The sequence below is a fragment of the Panulirus ornatus genome, chromosome 37, assembly GCF_036320965.1.
Source record: "Panulirus ornatus isolate Po-2019 chromosome 37, ASM3632096v1, whole genome shotgun sequence".
Classification (NCBI taxonomy): Eukaryota; Metazoa; Arthropoda; class Malacostraca; order Decapoda; family Palinuridae; genus Panulirus; species Panulirus ornatus.
The window spans coordinates 31,573,374-31,590,107 of NC_092260.1; the positions used below are offsets into that span (position 1 = coordinate 31,573,374).

At 38.8% G+C, this 16,734-nt stretch overlaps 1 protein-coding gene across 11 annotated transcripts in view; it reads left to right on the forward strand.

Annotated features, from left to right (window-relative positions):
- Positions 1-16,734, forward strand: part of c12.2 (von Willebrand factor A domain-containing protein c12.2) — a 336,226-nt gene that overhangs the window by 295,940 nt on the left and 23,552 nt on the right. For all 11 annotated transcript variants that reach the window (XM_071684244.1, XM_071684254.1, XM_071684252.1 and 8 more), the window contains 2 exons: positions 1,790-1,970; positions 13,704-13,909. In XM_071684244.1, coding sequence (XP_071540345.1) covers positions 1,790-1,970; positions 13,704-13,909 — 387 coding nt within the window. The remainder of the gene's footprint in view (positions 1-1,789; positions 1,971-13,703; positions 13,910-16,734) is intronic.

Here is a 16,734-nt window from a genome sequence, read left to right on the forward strand (position 1 = left end):
GAAGGTATTTAGGAAAGCAGTGCTTACACATCCCAGAGAATTACATGGTATGTGGAAGATGGGTGGTTGAGAAATGGTAGAGTGCTGTGGTGAAAAAGTCAAATTGCTAGTGAATTAGAGAGAGATGTATGGACAGCACTTGCAAGGAGGAAGTGCAAGTCATGAGGACGTGTACAAGAGATAGTAGCAGAAGGTAAAAAATATAGATAGGGGAATTGAAAAAGAAGACAAATGAAAGATGAGACGAGGAAGTACCTGTAAATTTCAGGGAGGTTAAGAGAATATTTCTTTAGAAGGTGGATAGTGGAAGTGACAGTTAAGAGAGCAGATGGGAAATGGAAATAGGCAAAAAATGCTAAACTGTTGAATATGCTAGAGCATATTTTGGTGGATATGGTGTGTGTGGATGAGGTAGCATGTAGTGAAAGAGTCTTGGTGAATTATTTGGTGAAAAGGAAGGAGGTAGGGAAAGCCTTGCATAAGATGAAATGTGGCTAAGTGGAGAGAGTGGATGGAATTGTAGTTGAGATTCTCAAGAAAAGGAATGAGTGCTGTTAACGGGCTAGTTTGCTAATTATTGTTCAAATGGCCCAAGGTAGGGTGCCTGAGGATTGACAGAATGAAATTATACTTTTACATAAAGGCAAGGAAACCAAAAGTTAATGCTTAAATTACAGAACCATAATGTTGAATAAGCCTGCAAGGTATGAAAGAACAGTGATTGAAGTGGTATAGACATGAACAAAACATCAAATTGGGGAGAGAGGTAAAACTTAAATGCATGGGCCTGGTGCTTGCTCAGAAGAATTCCTATGAAAAGTACAGGAAGAAAGGGATATGTAATTAATGCTGTGTAATAATTATGTATTCCTGATGGTACACCTGGCAAACTTTATGCATCTGGCAGCAGAGTGACATAATTTACAAGTTGCATGGCACATGTGACTGATTTTTCAGTTTTGTGTTATATTATTTTATATAGAAAATTATGTTCTGGTTAATCGTAATAACAAAACTGAGGATTTTTTTTTGAATTCTTGAAAATCTCATGGGTTTCCTGATGGTTCGAGGCTACACCACACATGATAGCAGGACAGGATGGACATCTTTGAAGCAAGAAGTCCTTGATGAGAATCGTCAGTTGACAATGATTGGCTTTGCTAAAGGGATTTTTCACTTGCATTGTAACCTCAAGCAGATGGAGTCCTGTACAGCTGCATTATCATACAATGGTAGAAACAAGGGAGAATATCAACCCTGCTTTTATCCGTCTGACACTGATCATTTAATTTCTTTGGCACATTTACCTTGTGTTCATGCTCACTGATGTGCAGCTTTTCATGCTTTTTCTACTTTTGACCTTTTCTTTCTATACTAATGTGATTTCCTTTTACACATTTGCCATAGCATTAAGAATGGATGACTGAGCCTTATAGGAAAACATTGTTGCTTAGTTCCTCACTCTGTTCCATCTTTTGGAAAGTACTTTGTGAGAGGATGACTTTCATCATTCCTGCCCCTCTTTGTCACCTTTTACAGCATGCAGGGGTTCCAAGGGCATTATTCTTTCTCTCCTATCCCCAGGAATATGTAGTATCCATATCTCACTTCATTCTTTGTTGTTTAGCTGTCCATTTACTCATCACATTTGGCCTTCCCTCTATCAGTTTTCTTGAAATCTTTTTTAAACAGACAGGAATCACCTGCTTTGTTTTACTAGCAGCTATGTGTAAGTCCATTTACTACTGTACTAATTAGGCAAAAATTAATAAAATTTATATTTTGGCAGACATTAGTTGAGAGTGGAGAAATGCTACTATCAGATGGTCGCCGCATTGTGCCGGAGACTCACCCCTTGGCCTCATTAGGTTCTCCCAGCATCATCAAATCTCACCCTGACTTCCGCATGATTGTCCTTGCCAACCGTCCTGGCTTCCCATTCCTTGGCAATGACTTTTTTGGATCATTAGGTAATTGTGCTACTGTAGAAGGTAAAACTGATTTTTAAATTTTGTTATCCCAGGTACGATGTGACAAGAAACAATGAACAGTATGAAGCATATATAGGATAGACCATTGCACGGGTGGCTGGAGGGAGCAGGTGGCTGGAAATCTTCCCCTCTCATTTTTTTTTTAATTTTCCAAAAGAAGGAACAGAGAAGGGGGCCAGGTGAAGATATTCCTCAATCCTCTGTTCTTAACGCTAACTCGCTAATGCAGGAAATGGCGAATAGTATGAAAGATGAATATATGGTTATGCTATCTGCTGAAAGACATGATATTTATAGTTGCCTACATTTAGAGTTTTGAAAATGAAAAACATACTTTCCATGCAGGTGAGCCATGTAAGTTCAAGTAGATGAGTTCAGTTCATCCTTTCTATTTTGGAATAATTGTTCCAATTATCTATAGCTTGCATAACCAGGTTAGTCCTGCTCCTAGGCCAGACCCTCCTGAGGCTTCAAAATTCATGCAACATTATCGTTAATAGAAGTGGATAAGAAATTACTAGTTTCCTTCCATCTATTGCTGTTCTTCAAAGTAGTAAAATTTGATTTACTAAGATTTTCTAGCAGTGATAGATGAAGAGTTACAACGAAAATTTTGCTAGAATAATCAAATCCTCAGCACGTAAGTTACATCATTACTTCAGCTTATTTGGGCCTCGACCATTAATAATTAGGGATAAAATTAACTACCTTGTAGAAACCCAATCCTTTCCAGCAAAATTTAAGTGTTTATTTTACCATTACAAATGTCAATTCATGTCTGTGTAAAACATTTAAAAAGTGATATAACAAGGAAAATCAATTAGACAATGACCAATTCATAATGGAAGAGTTTGAAGAGGTCCAAATTTACAGATATCTTCCATGTGGGAAGAGTTTGAAGAGGTCCAAATTTACAGATATCTTCCATGTGGGAAAACTTGGTCCTCATGTTTCGACTTGCCATTCATATTGCATATTGTTTTGTGCATCTTTGAGTTGATGGTGAGCTGGAGAAAAGTGAAGTCACTTCATCATAGCATCGATTTCAGGCACAGAGCCAAGCAGGAAGCAGCAGACTTTTCGGTCGTAATACACGAAGAAGTGACCCTACATTGTGCAGTCAAGAAAGGATGAATTTACTGCACAATGTCAAGTTAGTGCTTTGGATTTTAGCATTGCACATGGAGCAGCGAATGACATTCAGACTAGATACTTTGGTGGCTTTTAAGTGAACAATTGTGAACTATCTATGTGTAGATAAACAAATGGAGATAACAGCTTGAGCACTGTACATCACCATTTCTTGTACTGAAAGAGTAGCCTGTATTGCAAGTGGTTGTAAGTTTTGTTTTGCAAAATTCCTATTTTTTTTCTTACTCAAAATTCCTTATTCTTGACAAGGTTGGAAGCTTTGGGAAGGATGAAATATTGATTCTAATGACCAGCAAGAGAATGAGAATTTGATTCTGTGAGTGAGTGAAAGAATTTTAACAATAGCACAACAAATATACAACAATGAAGGAATAATCAGGATGGTGCAAGAAGCTGTGAAACATGTACTTCTCTAAGGTGGAAAATACTGATAATGGGGAGTTTCAATTATAAAGAGACAGATTAGGAGAATTTAGAGTCTCATGGGAACAGAGAGTCATGGAGGCACAAATATTTTTAGATTGTGTACAAGAAAATTTCCTGGAGCAGTATGTCATTGAACACGTTTGGATAAGAGGGACTAATTCACCAGGATTGTTAGATCTTATCTTTACACACATTAGCAATAATATTATGTATGATACACCAGTTGAAAAAAGTGTTTATGTAATGCTCAGATTTGATTATGTTGTAAATGAGGATGCAAAAAGATCAGAGACAAGGCAAGACCTACAGAAGGGATAGTCATGGAAACTATAGAAACTTCAAACAGTTTCAGTAGTACCATAGATTGGAAATTAAATTAAGTAGCCATGAACTAAGTTACTGTGGTGAAATTTACAATGAAGGAGTAAGAACATTGGTATCTCTCTAGCTTCAGATACTAGATGGAAAGTTAAGAAAGAGAGAAGAATGGTTTAATGAAAGAAATGTGCAATGGTGAAGATAAAGGTCACACTCCAGCCCAACAGCATTTGTTAGGTATAGTAGAGCAAGAAATACGTTGAACTGGATAAGAAAGGAGAAACAAAGAAAATAAAGGATATTGAAGAGAAAGCACGAGAAAATCAAAAGTGTGTTCATAAATTCATCAGAAGTAAATTTCCAATTGATTATCCTTATTCATAATTACCCCAGTAACCCTCTCTAAAAAAAGAGTGCTGTTGGTACTCAAGACCTCTTTCCAGAGGCTTCTCAAGCCCAAGGCTGTACAGTTCCAGGGGCAGGGTATTTGGACTCCTTTGGAGTGATAAGTTTTTCAGTGAGACTGTACTCTCAATGATACAGAGATTTGTGAGAATTCTGAAGTAATGGAATTGGAAGGAGAAATATAGATGTAAGTAATAACAATACCATACAAACCATTTTTAATGGAATTAGCAAGAAATATAATGCACCAAGAATGTAAAGCAGTATGCAATAATAAAGTTGCATTGATAAACAAACCAGTTTGGATAAGGAAATATACAAATCGGTAAAGAATAAGCCATGGAATTCTTTTATGTGAATGCACTAAGTCTAATAATCAAAAATATTTTTTTCAATCAAAACTAAATTATTTGATGGAGTATAAAAGAGATTCTAACATAATCCTTACCAAAACATGGATGAAAGGAAAAAACATGCAATGAAGCAGATTTAGAGGGATGTATGACCTTTAGAGCTGATAAGAGATAAAAGTAAGCAATGTGAAGAAGCATTAAATGTAAGCTCCAAAGCTGATGTGAAACTGATGATGAAACAAGTCTCACAAGGAATGTGAAACATTAACAGTAAGCACACAATTCATAATAACATATGATAATAACAGACAGACCACCCTAGTCGGAAATAACAATAATTTAGAGATTTTGGGAGGTGGGTTGATTAGAAAGGGTAGTGAGTGGTGGGATGAAGAAGTAAGATTATTAGTGAAAGAGAAGAGAGAGGCATTTGGACGATTTTTGCAGGGAAAAAATGCAAATGAGTGGGAGATGTATAAAAGAAAAAGGCAGGAGGTCAAGAGAAAGGTGCAAGAGGTGAAAAAGAGGGCAAATGAGAGTTGGGGTGAGAGAGTATCATTCAGTTTTAGGGAGAATAAAAAATGTTCTGGAAGGAGGTAAATAAAGTGCATAAGACAAGGGAGCAAATGGGAACTTCAGTGAAGGGGGCTAATGGGGAGGTGATAACAAGTAGTGGTGATGTGAGAAGGAGATGGAGTGAGTATTTTGAAGGTTTGTTGAATGTGTTTGATGATAGAGTGGCAGATATAGGGTGTTTTGGTCAAGGTGGTGTGCAAAGTGAGAGGGTTAGGGAAGATGATTTGGTAAACAGAGAAGAGGTAGTAAAAGCTTTGCGGAAGATGAAAGCCAGCAAGGCAGTAGGTTTGGATGGTATTGCAGTGGAATTTATTAAAAAAGGGGGTGACTGTATTGTTGACTGGTTGGTAAGGTTATTTAATGTATGTATGATTCATGGTGAGGTGCCTGATGATTGGCGGAATGCTTGCATGGTGCCATTGTACAAAGGCAAAGGGGATGAGAGTGAGTGCTCAGATTACAGAGGTATAAGTTTGTTGAGTATTCCTGGTAAATTATATGGGAGGGTATTGATTGAGAGGGTGAAGGCATGTACTGAGCATCAGATTGGGGAAGAGCAGTGTGGTTTGAGAAGTGGTAGAGGATATGTGGATCAGGTGTTTGCTTTGAAGAATGTACATGAGAAATACTTAGAAAAGCAAATGGATTTGTATGTAGCATTTATGGATCTGGAGAAGGCATATGATAGAGTTGATAGAGATGCTCTGTGGAAGGTACTAAGAATATATGGTGTGGGAGGAAAGTTGTTAGAAGCAGTGAAAAGTTTTTATCGAGGATGTAAGGCATGTGTATGTGTAGGAAGAGAGGAAAGTGATTGGTTCTCAGTGAATGTAGGTTTGCAGCAGGGATGTGTGATGTCTCCATGGTTGTTTAATTTGTTTATGGATGGGGTTGTTAGGGAGGTGAATGCAAGAGTTTTGGAAAGAGGGGCAAGTATGCAGTCTATTGGGGATGAGAGAGCTTGGGAAGTGAGTCAGTTGTTGTTCGCTGATGATACAGCGCTGGTGGCTGATTCATGTGAGAAACTGCAGAAGCTGGTGACTGAGTTTGGTAAGGTGTGTGAAAGAAGAAAGTTAAGAGTAAATGTTGAATAAGAGCAAGGTTATTAGGTACAGTAGGGTTGAGGGTCAAGTCAATTGGGAGTTAATTTGAATGGAGAAAAACTGAAGGAAGTAAAGTGTTTTAGATATCTGGGAGTGGATCTGGCAGCGGATGGAACCATGGAAGCGGAAGTGAATCATAGGGTGGGGGAGGGGGCAAAAATCCTGGGAGCCTTGAAGAATGTTTGGAAGTCGAGAACATTATCTCAGAAAGCAAAAATGGGTATGTTTGAAGGAATAGTGGTTCCAACAATGTTGTATGGTTGCGAGGCATGGGCTATGGATAGAGTTGTGCGCAGGAGGGTGGATGTGCTGGAAATGAGATGTTTGAGGACAATATGTGGTGTGAGGTGGTTTGATCGAGTAAGTAATGTAATGGTAAGAGAGATGTGTGGAAATAAAAAGAGCATGGTTGAGAGAGCAGAAGAGGGTGTTCTGAAATGGTTTGGGCACATGGAGAGAATGAGTGAGGAAAGATTGACCAAGAGGATATATGTGTCGGAGATGGAGGGAACGAGGAGAAGTGGGAGACCAAATTGGAGGTGGAAAGATGGAGTGAAAAAGATTTTGAGTGATCGGGGCATGAGCATGCAGGAGGGTGAAAGGCGGGCAAGGAATAGAGTGAATTGGATCGATGTGGTATACCGGGGTCGACGTGCTGTCAATGGATTGAATCAGGGCATGTGAAGCGTCTGGGGTAAACCATGGAAAGTTCTGTGGGGCCTGGATGTGGAAAGGGACCTGTGGTTTTGGGCATTATTACATGACAGCTAGAGACTGAGTGTGAACAAATGGGGCCTCTGTTGTCTTTTCCTAGCGCTACCTTGCACACATGAGGGGGAGGGGGATGTTATTCCATGTGTGGCAAGGTGGCAATGGGAATAAATAAAGGCAGACAGTATGAATTATGTACATGTGTATATATGTATATGTCTGTGTGTGTATATATATGTGTACATTGAGATGTATAGGTATGTATATTTGCGTGTGTGGACGTGTATGTATATACATGTGTGTGGGGGTGGGTTGGGCCATTTCTTTCATCTGTTTCCTTGCGCTACCTCATAAACGCGGGAGACAGCGACAAAGCAAAATAAATGAATAAATATATTAGAGATTTTGATTTGAATTTTGTTCAATAGGAAAACTATGGATTGTAATATGTATGTAATAATAGTAAAAAAAAAAAAGAGAGAACAGTGCAGTGACAGATGAAAGGGAACAATTTAACAGGCTAATTAGTGTATGCAAGGCTTACACCCAAACACAAACTACAAAGGGCAAATCAACAAGAAATGAATACAGTATGATTCTTCCAAATGATATAGCCTTAATTACAGACAAAGTCACAAAAACAAGGATCTCTAACCATAATATGTAGAATGTGCATGAATGCAAGGCTACAACCTAGGGCAATTTACATATAAGCAAATCAATGAAATGAAAACAATCTAATTTTTAGAAATGATATTGCCTTAATTACAGACAGTGAAGTCACAAAAATGAGGATCTCTGACCATAATATAGCTAGGAGTGTGCACTAACTATAGCACTGAAATGGATGCAGGCAGAAGGATGAAACCACACATGTTAGCAAACTTCAACTTCTCAAAAAATTGAATAAATAAAATAAAGTAGAATGAAATAATTAATCTAATTGAAAACATGCAATGGTTGGATGTTCTGAATAGCAGTAATGTTAAAAAACAGGGCAATATTATCTGCCAGCACACAAATGAAATAATCATAAAACTAGAACCAAGTAAAAGAAGGAGTAATGTGGTGAAAGATACCATGGGATAGAAAACAGTGATGAATGGGAGAAAAAACTAGGATTTGTATCAAGCAAAGACAGAATGGAACAATTAGAAGACAAAATAAGGAATGCAGACGAGGAAATAACAGAATCACACAGAAGGGAACAAAGACTTATTAGAAGAAAATGTGATGCAGTTCATGGACCAATACCCAAAAGTCCTATTTGCTGACATGCTTAGAGAAAAGAAGAAATATTCAGAGACTGAACAGTTCAAAGAAGGTGCCAGTTATATGCATGACCTCAGAGGAATATCTCAGATGTAAGTTAACTAATAGAAGTCAGTGTTTTGTACAAGAAAGCATGAAGAAATAGATGGTGAAATGTTAATTCTGATGAGCTTGCTTTCACGGATACAACCTTATCAGAAAGTGACATGATTGAAGCACTGGATTAGCTTTAAAAAACACTTGGTTCTATGGCCAGATGGAATTCCAAGTCTTTCTAAAGAAGATGAAAGAATCAATAGCCAAACTTATTACAATGCTGCTGAGACAAAGCATAGACCAAGGGAGCATAAGAGATATATTGAAATGGCATGTATAACACTTTTTTTTTTTTTTTTTTTGCTGCTGTCTCCCGCGTTTGCGAGGTAGCGAAAGGAAACAGACAAAAGAAATGGCCCAACCCACCCCCATACACATGTATATACATACGTCCACACACGCAAATATACATACCTACACAGCTTTCCATGGTTTACCCCAGACGCTTCACATGCCCTGATTCAATCCACTGACAGCACGTCAACCCCGGTATACCACATCAATCCAATTCACTCTATTCCTTGCCCTCCTTTCACCCTCCTGCATGTTCAGGCCCCGATCACACAAAATCTTTTTCACTCCATCTTTCCACCTCCAATTTGGTCTCCCACTTCTCCTCGTTCCCTCCACCTCCGACACATATATCCTCTTGGTCAATCTTTCCTCACTCATTCTCTTCATGTGCCCAAACCATTTCAAAACACCCTCTTCTGCTCTCTCAACCACGCTCTTTTTATTTCCACACATCTCTCTTACCCTTATGTTACTTACTCGATCAAACCACCTCACACCACACATTGTTCTCAAACATCTCATTTCCAGCACATCCATCCTCATGCGCACAACTCCATCCATAGCCCATGCCTCGCAACCATACAACATTGTTGGAACCACTATTCCTTCAAACATACCCATTTTTGCTTTCCAAGATAATGTTCTCGACTTCCACACATTCTTCAAGGCTCCCAGAATTTTCGTCCCCTCCCCCACCCTATGATCCACTTCCGCTTCCATGGTTCCATCCGCTGCCAGATCCACTCCCAGATATCTAAAACACTTCACTTCCTCCAGTTTTTCTCCATTCAAACTCACCTCCCAATTAACTTGACCCTCAACCCTACTGTACCTAATAACCTTGCTCTTATTCAACATTTACTCTTAACTTTCTTCTTTCACACACTTTACCAAACTCAGTCACCAGCTTCTGCAGTTTCTCACATGAATCAGCCACCAGCGCTGTATCATCAGCGAACAACATCTGACTCACTTCCCAAGCTCTCTCATCCACAACAGACTTCATACTTGCCCCTCTTTCCAAAACTCTTGCATTCACCTCCCTAACAACCCCATCCATAAACAAGTTAAACAACCATGGAGACATCACACACCCCTGCCGCAAACCTACATTCACTGAGAACCAATCACTTTCCTCTCTTCCTACACGTACACATGCCTTACATCCTCGATAAAAACTTTTCACTGCTTCTAACAACTTGCCTCCCACACCATATATTCTTAATACCTTCCACAGAGCATCTCTATCAACTCTTATCATATGCCTTCTCCAGATCCATAAATGCTACATACAAATCCATTTGCTTTTCTAAGTATTTCTCACATACATTCTTCAAAGCAAACACCTGATCCACACATCCTCTACCACTTCTGAAACCACACTGCTCTTCACCAATCTGATGCTCTGTACATGCCTTCACCCTCTCAATCAATACCCTCCCATATGATTTACCAGGAATACTCAACAAACTTATACCTCTGTAATTTGAGCACTCACTCTTACCCCCTTTGCCTTTGTACAATGGCACTATGCACGCATTCTGCCAATCCTCAGGCATCTCACCATGAGTCATACATACATTAAATAACCTTACCAACCAGTCAATGATACAGTCACCCCTTTTTTAATAAATTCCACTGCAATACCATCCAAACCTGCTGCCTTGCCGGCTTTCATCTTCCGCAAAGCTTTTACTACCTCTTCTCTGTTTACCAAATCATTTTCCCTAACTCTCTCACTTTGCACACCTCCTCGACGAAAACACCCTATATCTGCCACTCTATCATCAAACACATTCAACAAACCTTCAAAATACTCACTCCATCTCCTCACATCACCACTACTTGTTATCACCTCCCCATTTGCGCCCTTCACTGAAGTTCCCATTTGCTCCCTTGTCTTACGCACTTTATTTACCTCCTTCCAGAACCTCTTTTTATTCTCCCTAAAATTGAATGATACTCTCTCACCCCAACTCTCATTTGCCCTCTTTTTCACCTCTTGCACCTTTCTCTTGACCTCCTGTATAACACTAGCATTAGAATAACTTCAAACATAATCCAAAGAATTTGAGAGTAATAATAAACATGGAACATTTTTCAAACAGAATCACAAATGAAGGACAGCATGGTTTTTGTCCCTGGTAAAAGTATGGAAACAAAACTACTAGCCCATCATAATGACATATGAAAGATTAATGGGTGGGAAAAGAATGGACACTGTTTTTCTTGATTTTGCAAAAGTATTTCATCAAGTAAATGACTGTTACTAAAGAAAGTGGAAAGTTGAAATGAATCAAAAAACTTTTATCACAGAAAATTCAAAATATTTGCAAATAGAAATGTATCTGAGGAAGAAGACAAGCTGTCTCGAGTACTACAAGGAACAGTTCTGGCCTCAATACTCTTTGTAATTATGATATGAGAATGTAATCAGAAGTTTTGCAGATGACACAATTTTAAGTAAAGCAATAAAGAACATGGATGATCAAGAAAAACTTCAGAGACCTGGATGACATCTGCAGATGAGCACATGAGAACTTAATAGAATTTTATTAAGAGAAATGAACATACTAGTCATACGACAACTAATGCAATTGCAGTGCCTACCACAGATGCTGCACAGATAAAGTAGAATGAAACAATCAGAGATTAAGGAATGATTATCGGTGAAGAACTTGAATTCAAGGAACATTTTGGAAAAAGTGTTTTTAAGCCAAATAATGGGTGGAATTAAAGTGAAAATTTTTAAAACGAGAGACAGACAATGATGAAAATGTTTAATGTACATATAAGAAGTAAACTTGAATACAGTAATACCCTGGTTAGCACTAACCCTGAGAGTGCTTTTTCATTAGTGTTCTTGGTTGCATCTTCAAGCTCTAGTTTTAGTAGGGGGGAAAAAAAAAATGAGAATCCAAAAAAGTCAAAAGTCCAAACATTCCCAAAATGCTGAGAGCAGCTCTCTCTGCTTATTTTCACAGCTGATCAGAGCACCACATGTATACACATACGCTCATGTCCAATCAATGTTGAGCTCTCTCCACTGTTAGTACGATACAAAGTTTGCTATGCTTACACTCTACACATACTCTTGCTGACTCGCCATTTTCTTTAATCATTGTGGCTATTTTTTTTAACACATCATGTCTGGAAAATGGCCTGCGAAATTTAGTGCTTGATGTAAAATGAAAATTTTTAAGAAAAATTAAAAAAAGGCAGCCAAACCTAGATGCCGTTTTCAAGAAACAGCTGAAACATGAGGAGGAGCCACAACTTGGCCCTTTATTCCAGGAGTAACTTCTCCTTCCTATTTTGTCTCTCCCTGCTGTTGTCATGTTGCTGCTTCAGTGCTTTGTTGGCAAGTAACCATGACTACTGCTATAAAATGTGTTTCATAATTTAATATTATGTGTAGGTCTTATTGCACTACATAGAATTGTGTCTGGTTAACTGAAGCATTAGTGTGTGGTGGTGAGTGTATTGTTGGGTTGAACATCAACTGGTGAGGAGTGCTTGGTGCCTCTTACTACTCTCAACCACCCCACCTCTCTAATCACCCTCACTTGTCTACTTTTTTACTCCATATTTTAAAATATTATGTAAGAATGCTGAAGGGGTATAATATTGCTCATTTACACTCAATTTTGTGAGACCAGGCGTTTAGTAGTGTTGACTGTGCTGTGGCCAGTGTTACCAAAGTAACTGATAGATATATCACCTTACTACAATCTCCTTCACCATCATTATCACCACCCCTATCATCACCACTGACCTTATTATCCCCATCTAAATCATAATTTCAGTTATTGGAGATGGAATACCTTCAGCCAGAGCAGAGCCATAGGACAACCACTGCCTCCCTTTTCCCACCCCCTCCTACCCACTGTCTCACCAACACACTGCCTCTGTCACTCATTCTACTACAATTGTCACTTGTCATAAAATGACCATTATTCATGGTACAGTATTGTACATTGTTAATATGATATTCTTTAATTGATAACAATATCCATAGAGAGATGTTTTGCTTGGCACTCCATTTTCCAGGAACGTATCCTGAACACTAATCACGGTATCATTGTATTGCTGTGTTGCATGGTCACCAGTAAAGCAGAATGAATTAAACTAGAGGGAATATAGAAAAAGAGAATACCAAAACATTTCACAAGTAAGATTAGGGGAATGGAGCATATGAATTACCATGACCAATTAAAAGAGCTAGATCCTTACATTCTCAAATGGCAGAGGGGAAGATGTATGCTTACAACAGACATAGGGAATGGAGATCAATTTTTTTGAGCTTTGAAATAACCAGACAAAGACTGTACAGAATCATTAATTAAAGAGAAATTCCTGAAAACATACAAAAAATGCATAAGACAAAGATACACAAATACTCTGCGAGGAAGTTAGAATTATTATTCAATACAGTACTTGATGATCTAAGAAATTTAAATGGAGTGACTACAGAAACATTCAAAAGAAGAAAAGGCTCATGATTGAAGACAGTAGTGAATGAACCAAGAATAAATAACCACACCAGAGGAGTAGCTGCTGAAAACAAATATCATTACACAACAATCAAGTGAGGGGACAAGGCAGGGTGGTTGAAAGGTTGTGTCAACATGCATGTCAAGTGGTGAGTACAACATGATAGCCCTGCCACCTTACAAAAATCGCATCATACTTATCTGTAGGTATGTACAGTTCATAACATCTTTTCAGCGTGTGAGAGTTTGCTTAGTAGGCTGAAGGTGGCACTCAGGTAACTAGGTTAAATGTGTTGTGGAGAAAATAAGTGCAATCCTTGTTAGAAAAACAATATATACAGTGAGGAGGCCATTAACTCTTCATTCATGATCAGCATATTTTTCTTTTTACTTGTTACTTTTCTGTTGTTATTGAAATGTTGTAGAGGAAAAAACAGTAAGGTTATAAGCTTCTTGGTTGATTTATTTAGTTAGATATCTGTGGGATTTGATCTTTGAATATATATTTTACAGGTGATCTCTTCAGTTGCCATGCCATTGATAATCCAAGTGTGGAATCTGAGATGTCTCTTCTGCACTCATATGGCCCAAATGTCCCTGAAAACTCCATGCGTCGTCTAGTAGAAGCATTCAGTGAACTTAGAAATCTTGCTGACCAAGGCCTCATTCACTATCCATATTCTACACGAGAAGTTGTCAATATTGTTAGACACCTTCAAGTGAGTGACATTTTTCTTTTCAACTCATAAGTTTTGTTACATTGCATTGTGAAGAGTATGCTTGTTTGATTATGATATTTACCTCACTGAATAGATTTCATAAGACTCCACCTGCTTGTGGTTACACCACAACTGAAAGGGAACCTTTGACAAGGCTGATCATTAAGAGTGTATTCTTACCAAAGAACATTTCACTCCATGGGAATTCACATTTCTTTGCAACTAGAAATGTGGAGCCTCTGGAAAGAGATCCTGAGTAATACTAGGACTTTCATAAGAAAAATGGTTGCAGGTTATCATGAATAAATGACCGTACTTTATAGCATTATCCTTATTTGTTATGGACTTCTTTTACAGATACAGGAACGTTTCATATTAGATTCTTTTTATTTCATACTTGACCTCTTTTTCCCACATTAGCCCAGAAGTGTTTGTTCTAAAAGGCAACTAAAAGGGGAGGGAACAGGGTGCTGGAATCCTCCCCTCCTGGTTTTACTTTTCCAAAAGAAGGAACAGAGAAGGGGGCCAAGTCCTCTATATTTAATGCTACCTCACTAATGCTGGAAATGGTGAATATTAATGAAAAGAAAACAAATTTTGAGTGATCAGGGCCTGAACATACAGGAGGGTGAGAGGCGTGCAAGGAATAGAGTGAATTGGAACGATATGATAACTGGGGTCATGTGAAATGTGTGGGGTAAACCATGGAAAGGTCTGTGGGGCCTGGATGTGGAGAGAGAGCTGTGGTTTCAGTGCATTACTTTTAACAACTAGAGACTGAGTGTGAATGAGTGTGGCCTTTTTTGTCTGTTTTCCGGCGCCACCTCGCTGAAGCAGGGGATAGCGATGCTGTTTTCCTATGGGTTGGGGTAGCGACAGGAATGGATGAAGGCAAGCAAGTATTAATATGTACATGTGTATGTATGTAATGTCTGCATACGTGTATATATATGTTGATATGTATATGTGCATAAGTAGGCGTTTATGTATATATATGTGTATATGAATGGATGGGCCATTCTTTGTCTGTTTAATGCACTACCTTGCTGATGCGGGAAACAGTGATTATGTATAATAAAATAAATATATTATGGGAATACCTGGTTTAAAAAGAGATATATGAATAAGTATATGTATGTGAGTAGGGCACTATTGGATTACGCATTAAATGATAGGCGTGTAAAAGAGAGACTTTTGGATGTTAATGTGCTGAGAGGGGCAGCTGGAGAGATGTCTGATCACTATCTCCTGGAAGTGAGGGTGAAGATTTGTAGAGGTTTTCAAAAAAGAAGAGAAAATGTAGGGAAGAGAGTGGTGAGAGTAAGTGAGCTTGGATAGGAGACTTGTGTAAAAAAGTACCAGGAGAGATTGAGTGCAGAAAAGCAAAAGGTGAGAGCAAATTATGTAAGGGGAGTGAGGGATGGAATGGGATGTATTTAGGGAAGCAGTGATGGCTTTTGGCATGAGAAAGGTGGGAGGTGGGCAGATTAGAAAGAGTAGTGAGTGATGGGAGGAAGAAGTAAGATTGTTAGTGAAAGAGAAGAGAGAGGTGTTTGGACAAATTTTGCAGTGGCAGGTCAAGAGAAAGGTGCAAGAGGTGAAAATGAGGGCAAATGAGAGTTGGGGTGAGGGAGTATTATTAAGTTTTAAGGAGAACAAAAAGATGTTTTGGAAGGAGGTAAATAAAGCACATAAGACAAGGGAACAAATGGGAACATCAGTGAAGGGGGCAAATGGGGAGGTAATAACAAGTAGTGATGAAGTGAGAAGGAGATGGAGTGAGTATTTTGAAGGTTTGTTGAATGTGTTTGATGATAGAGTGGCAGATATAGGTTGGTGTGCAAAGTGAGAGGGTCAGGGAGGATGGTTTGGTAAACAGAGAAGAGGTAGTGAAAGCTTTGCCGAATATGAAAGCTGGCAAGGCGGCGGGTTTGGATGGTATTCAATGGAATTTATAATAAAAGGGGGTGACTGTGTTGTTGATTGGTTGGTAAGGATATTCAGTGTATGTATGGATCATGGTGAAGAGCCTGAGGATTGGTGGAATGCATGCAGAGTGCCATTGTACAAATGCAAAGGGGATAAAGGTAAGTGTTCAAATTACAGAGGCATAAGTTTGTTGAGTATTCCTGGAAAATTATATGGGAGGGTATTGACTGAGAGGGTAAAGGTATGTACAGAGCATCAGACTGGGGAAGAGCAGTGGGATTTCAGAAGTGGTAGAGGATGTGTGGATCAGGTGTTTGCTTTGAAGAATGTATGTGAGAAATACATAGAAAAACAGATGGATTTGTATGTAGCATTTATGGATCTGGAGAAGGCATTTGATAGGGTTGATAGAGATGCTTTGTGGAAGGTTTTAAGAGTATATGGTGTGGGAGGTAAGTTGCTAGAGGCAGTGGAAAGTTTTTACCAAGGATGTAAGGCATGTTTACGTGTAGAAAGAGAGGAAAGTGATTGGTTCTAAATGAATGTCAGTCTGCGACAGAGGTGCGTGATGTCTCAACGGTTGTTTAATTTGTTTATGGATGGGGTGGTTAGGGAGGTGAATGCAAGAGTTTTGGAGAGAGGAGCAAGTATGCAGTCTCTTGTGGATGAGAGGACTTGGGAAGTGAGCCAGTTGTTGTTCACTGATGATACAGTGCTGGTGGCTGATTCAGGTGAGAAACTGCAGAGGTTGGTGACTGAGTTTGGTAAAGTGTGTGAAAGAGAGTTGAGAGTAAATTTGAATAAGAGCAAGGTTATTAGGTTCAGTAGGGTTGAGGGACAAGTTGATTGGGAGGTGAGTTTGAATGGAGAAAAACCGGAGGATGTGAAGTGTTTTA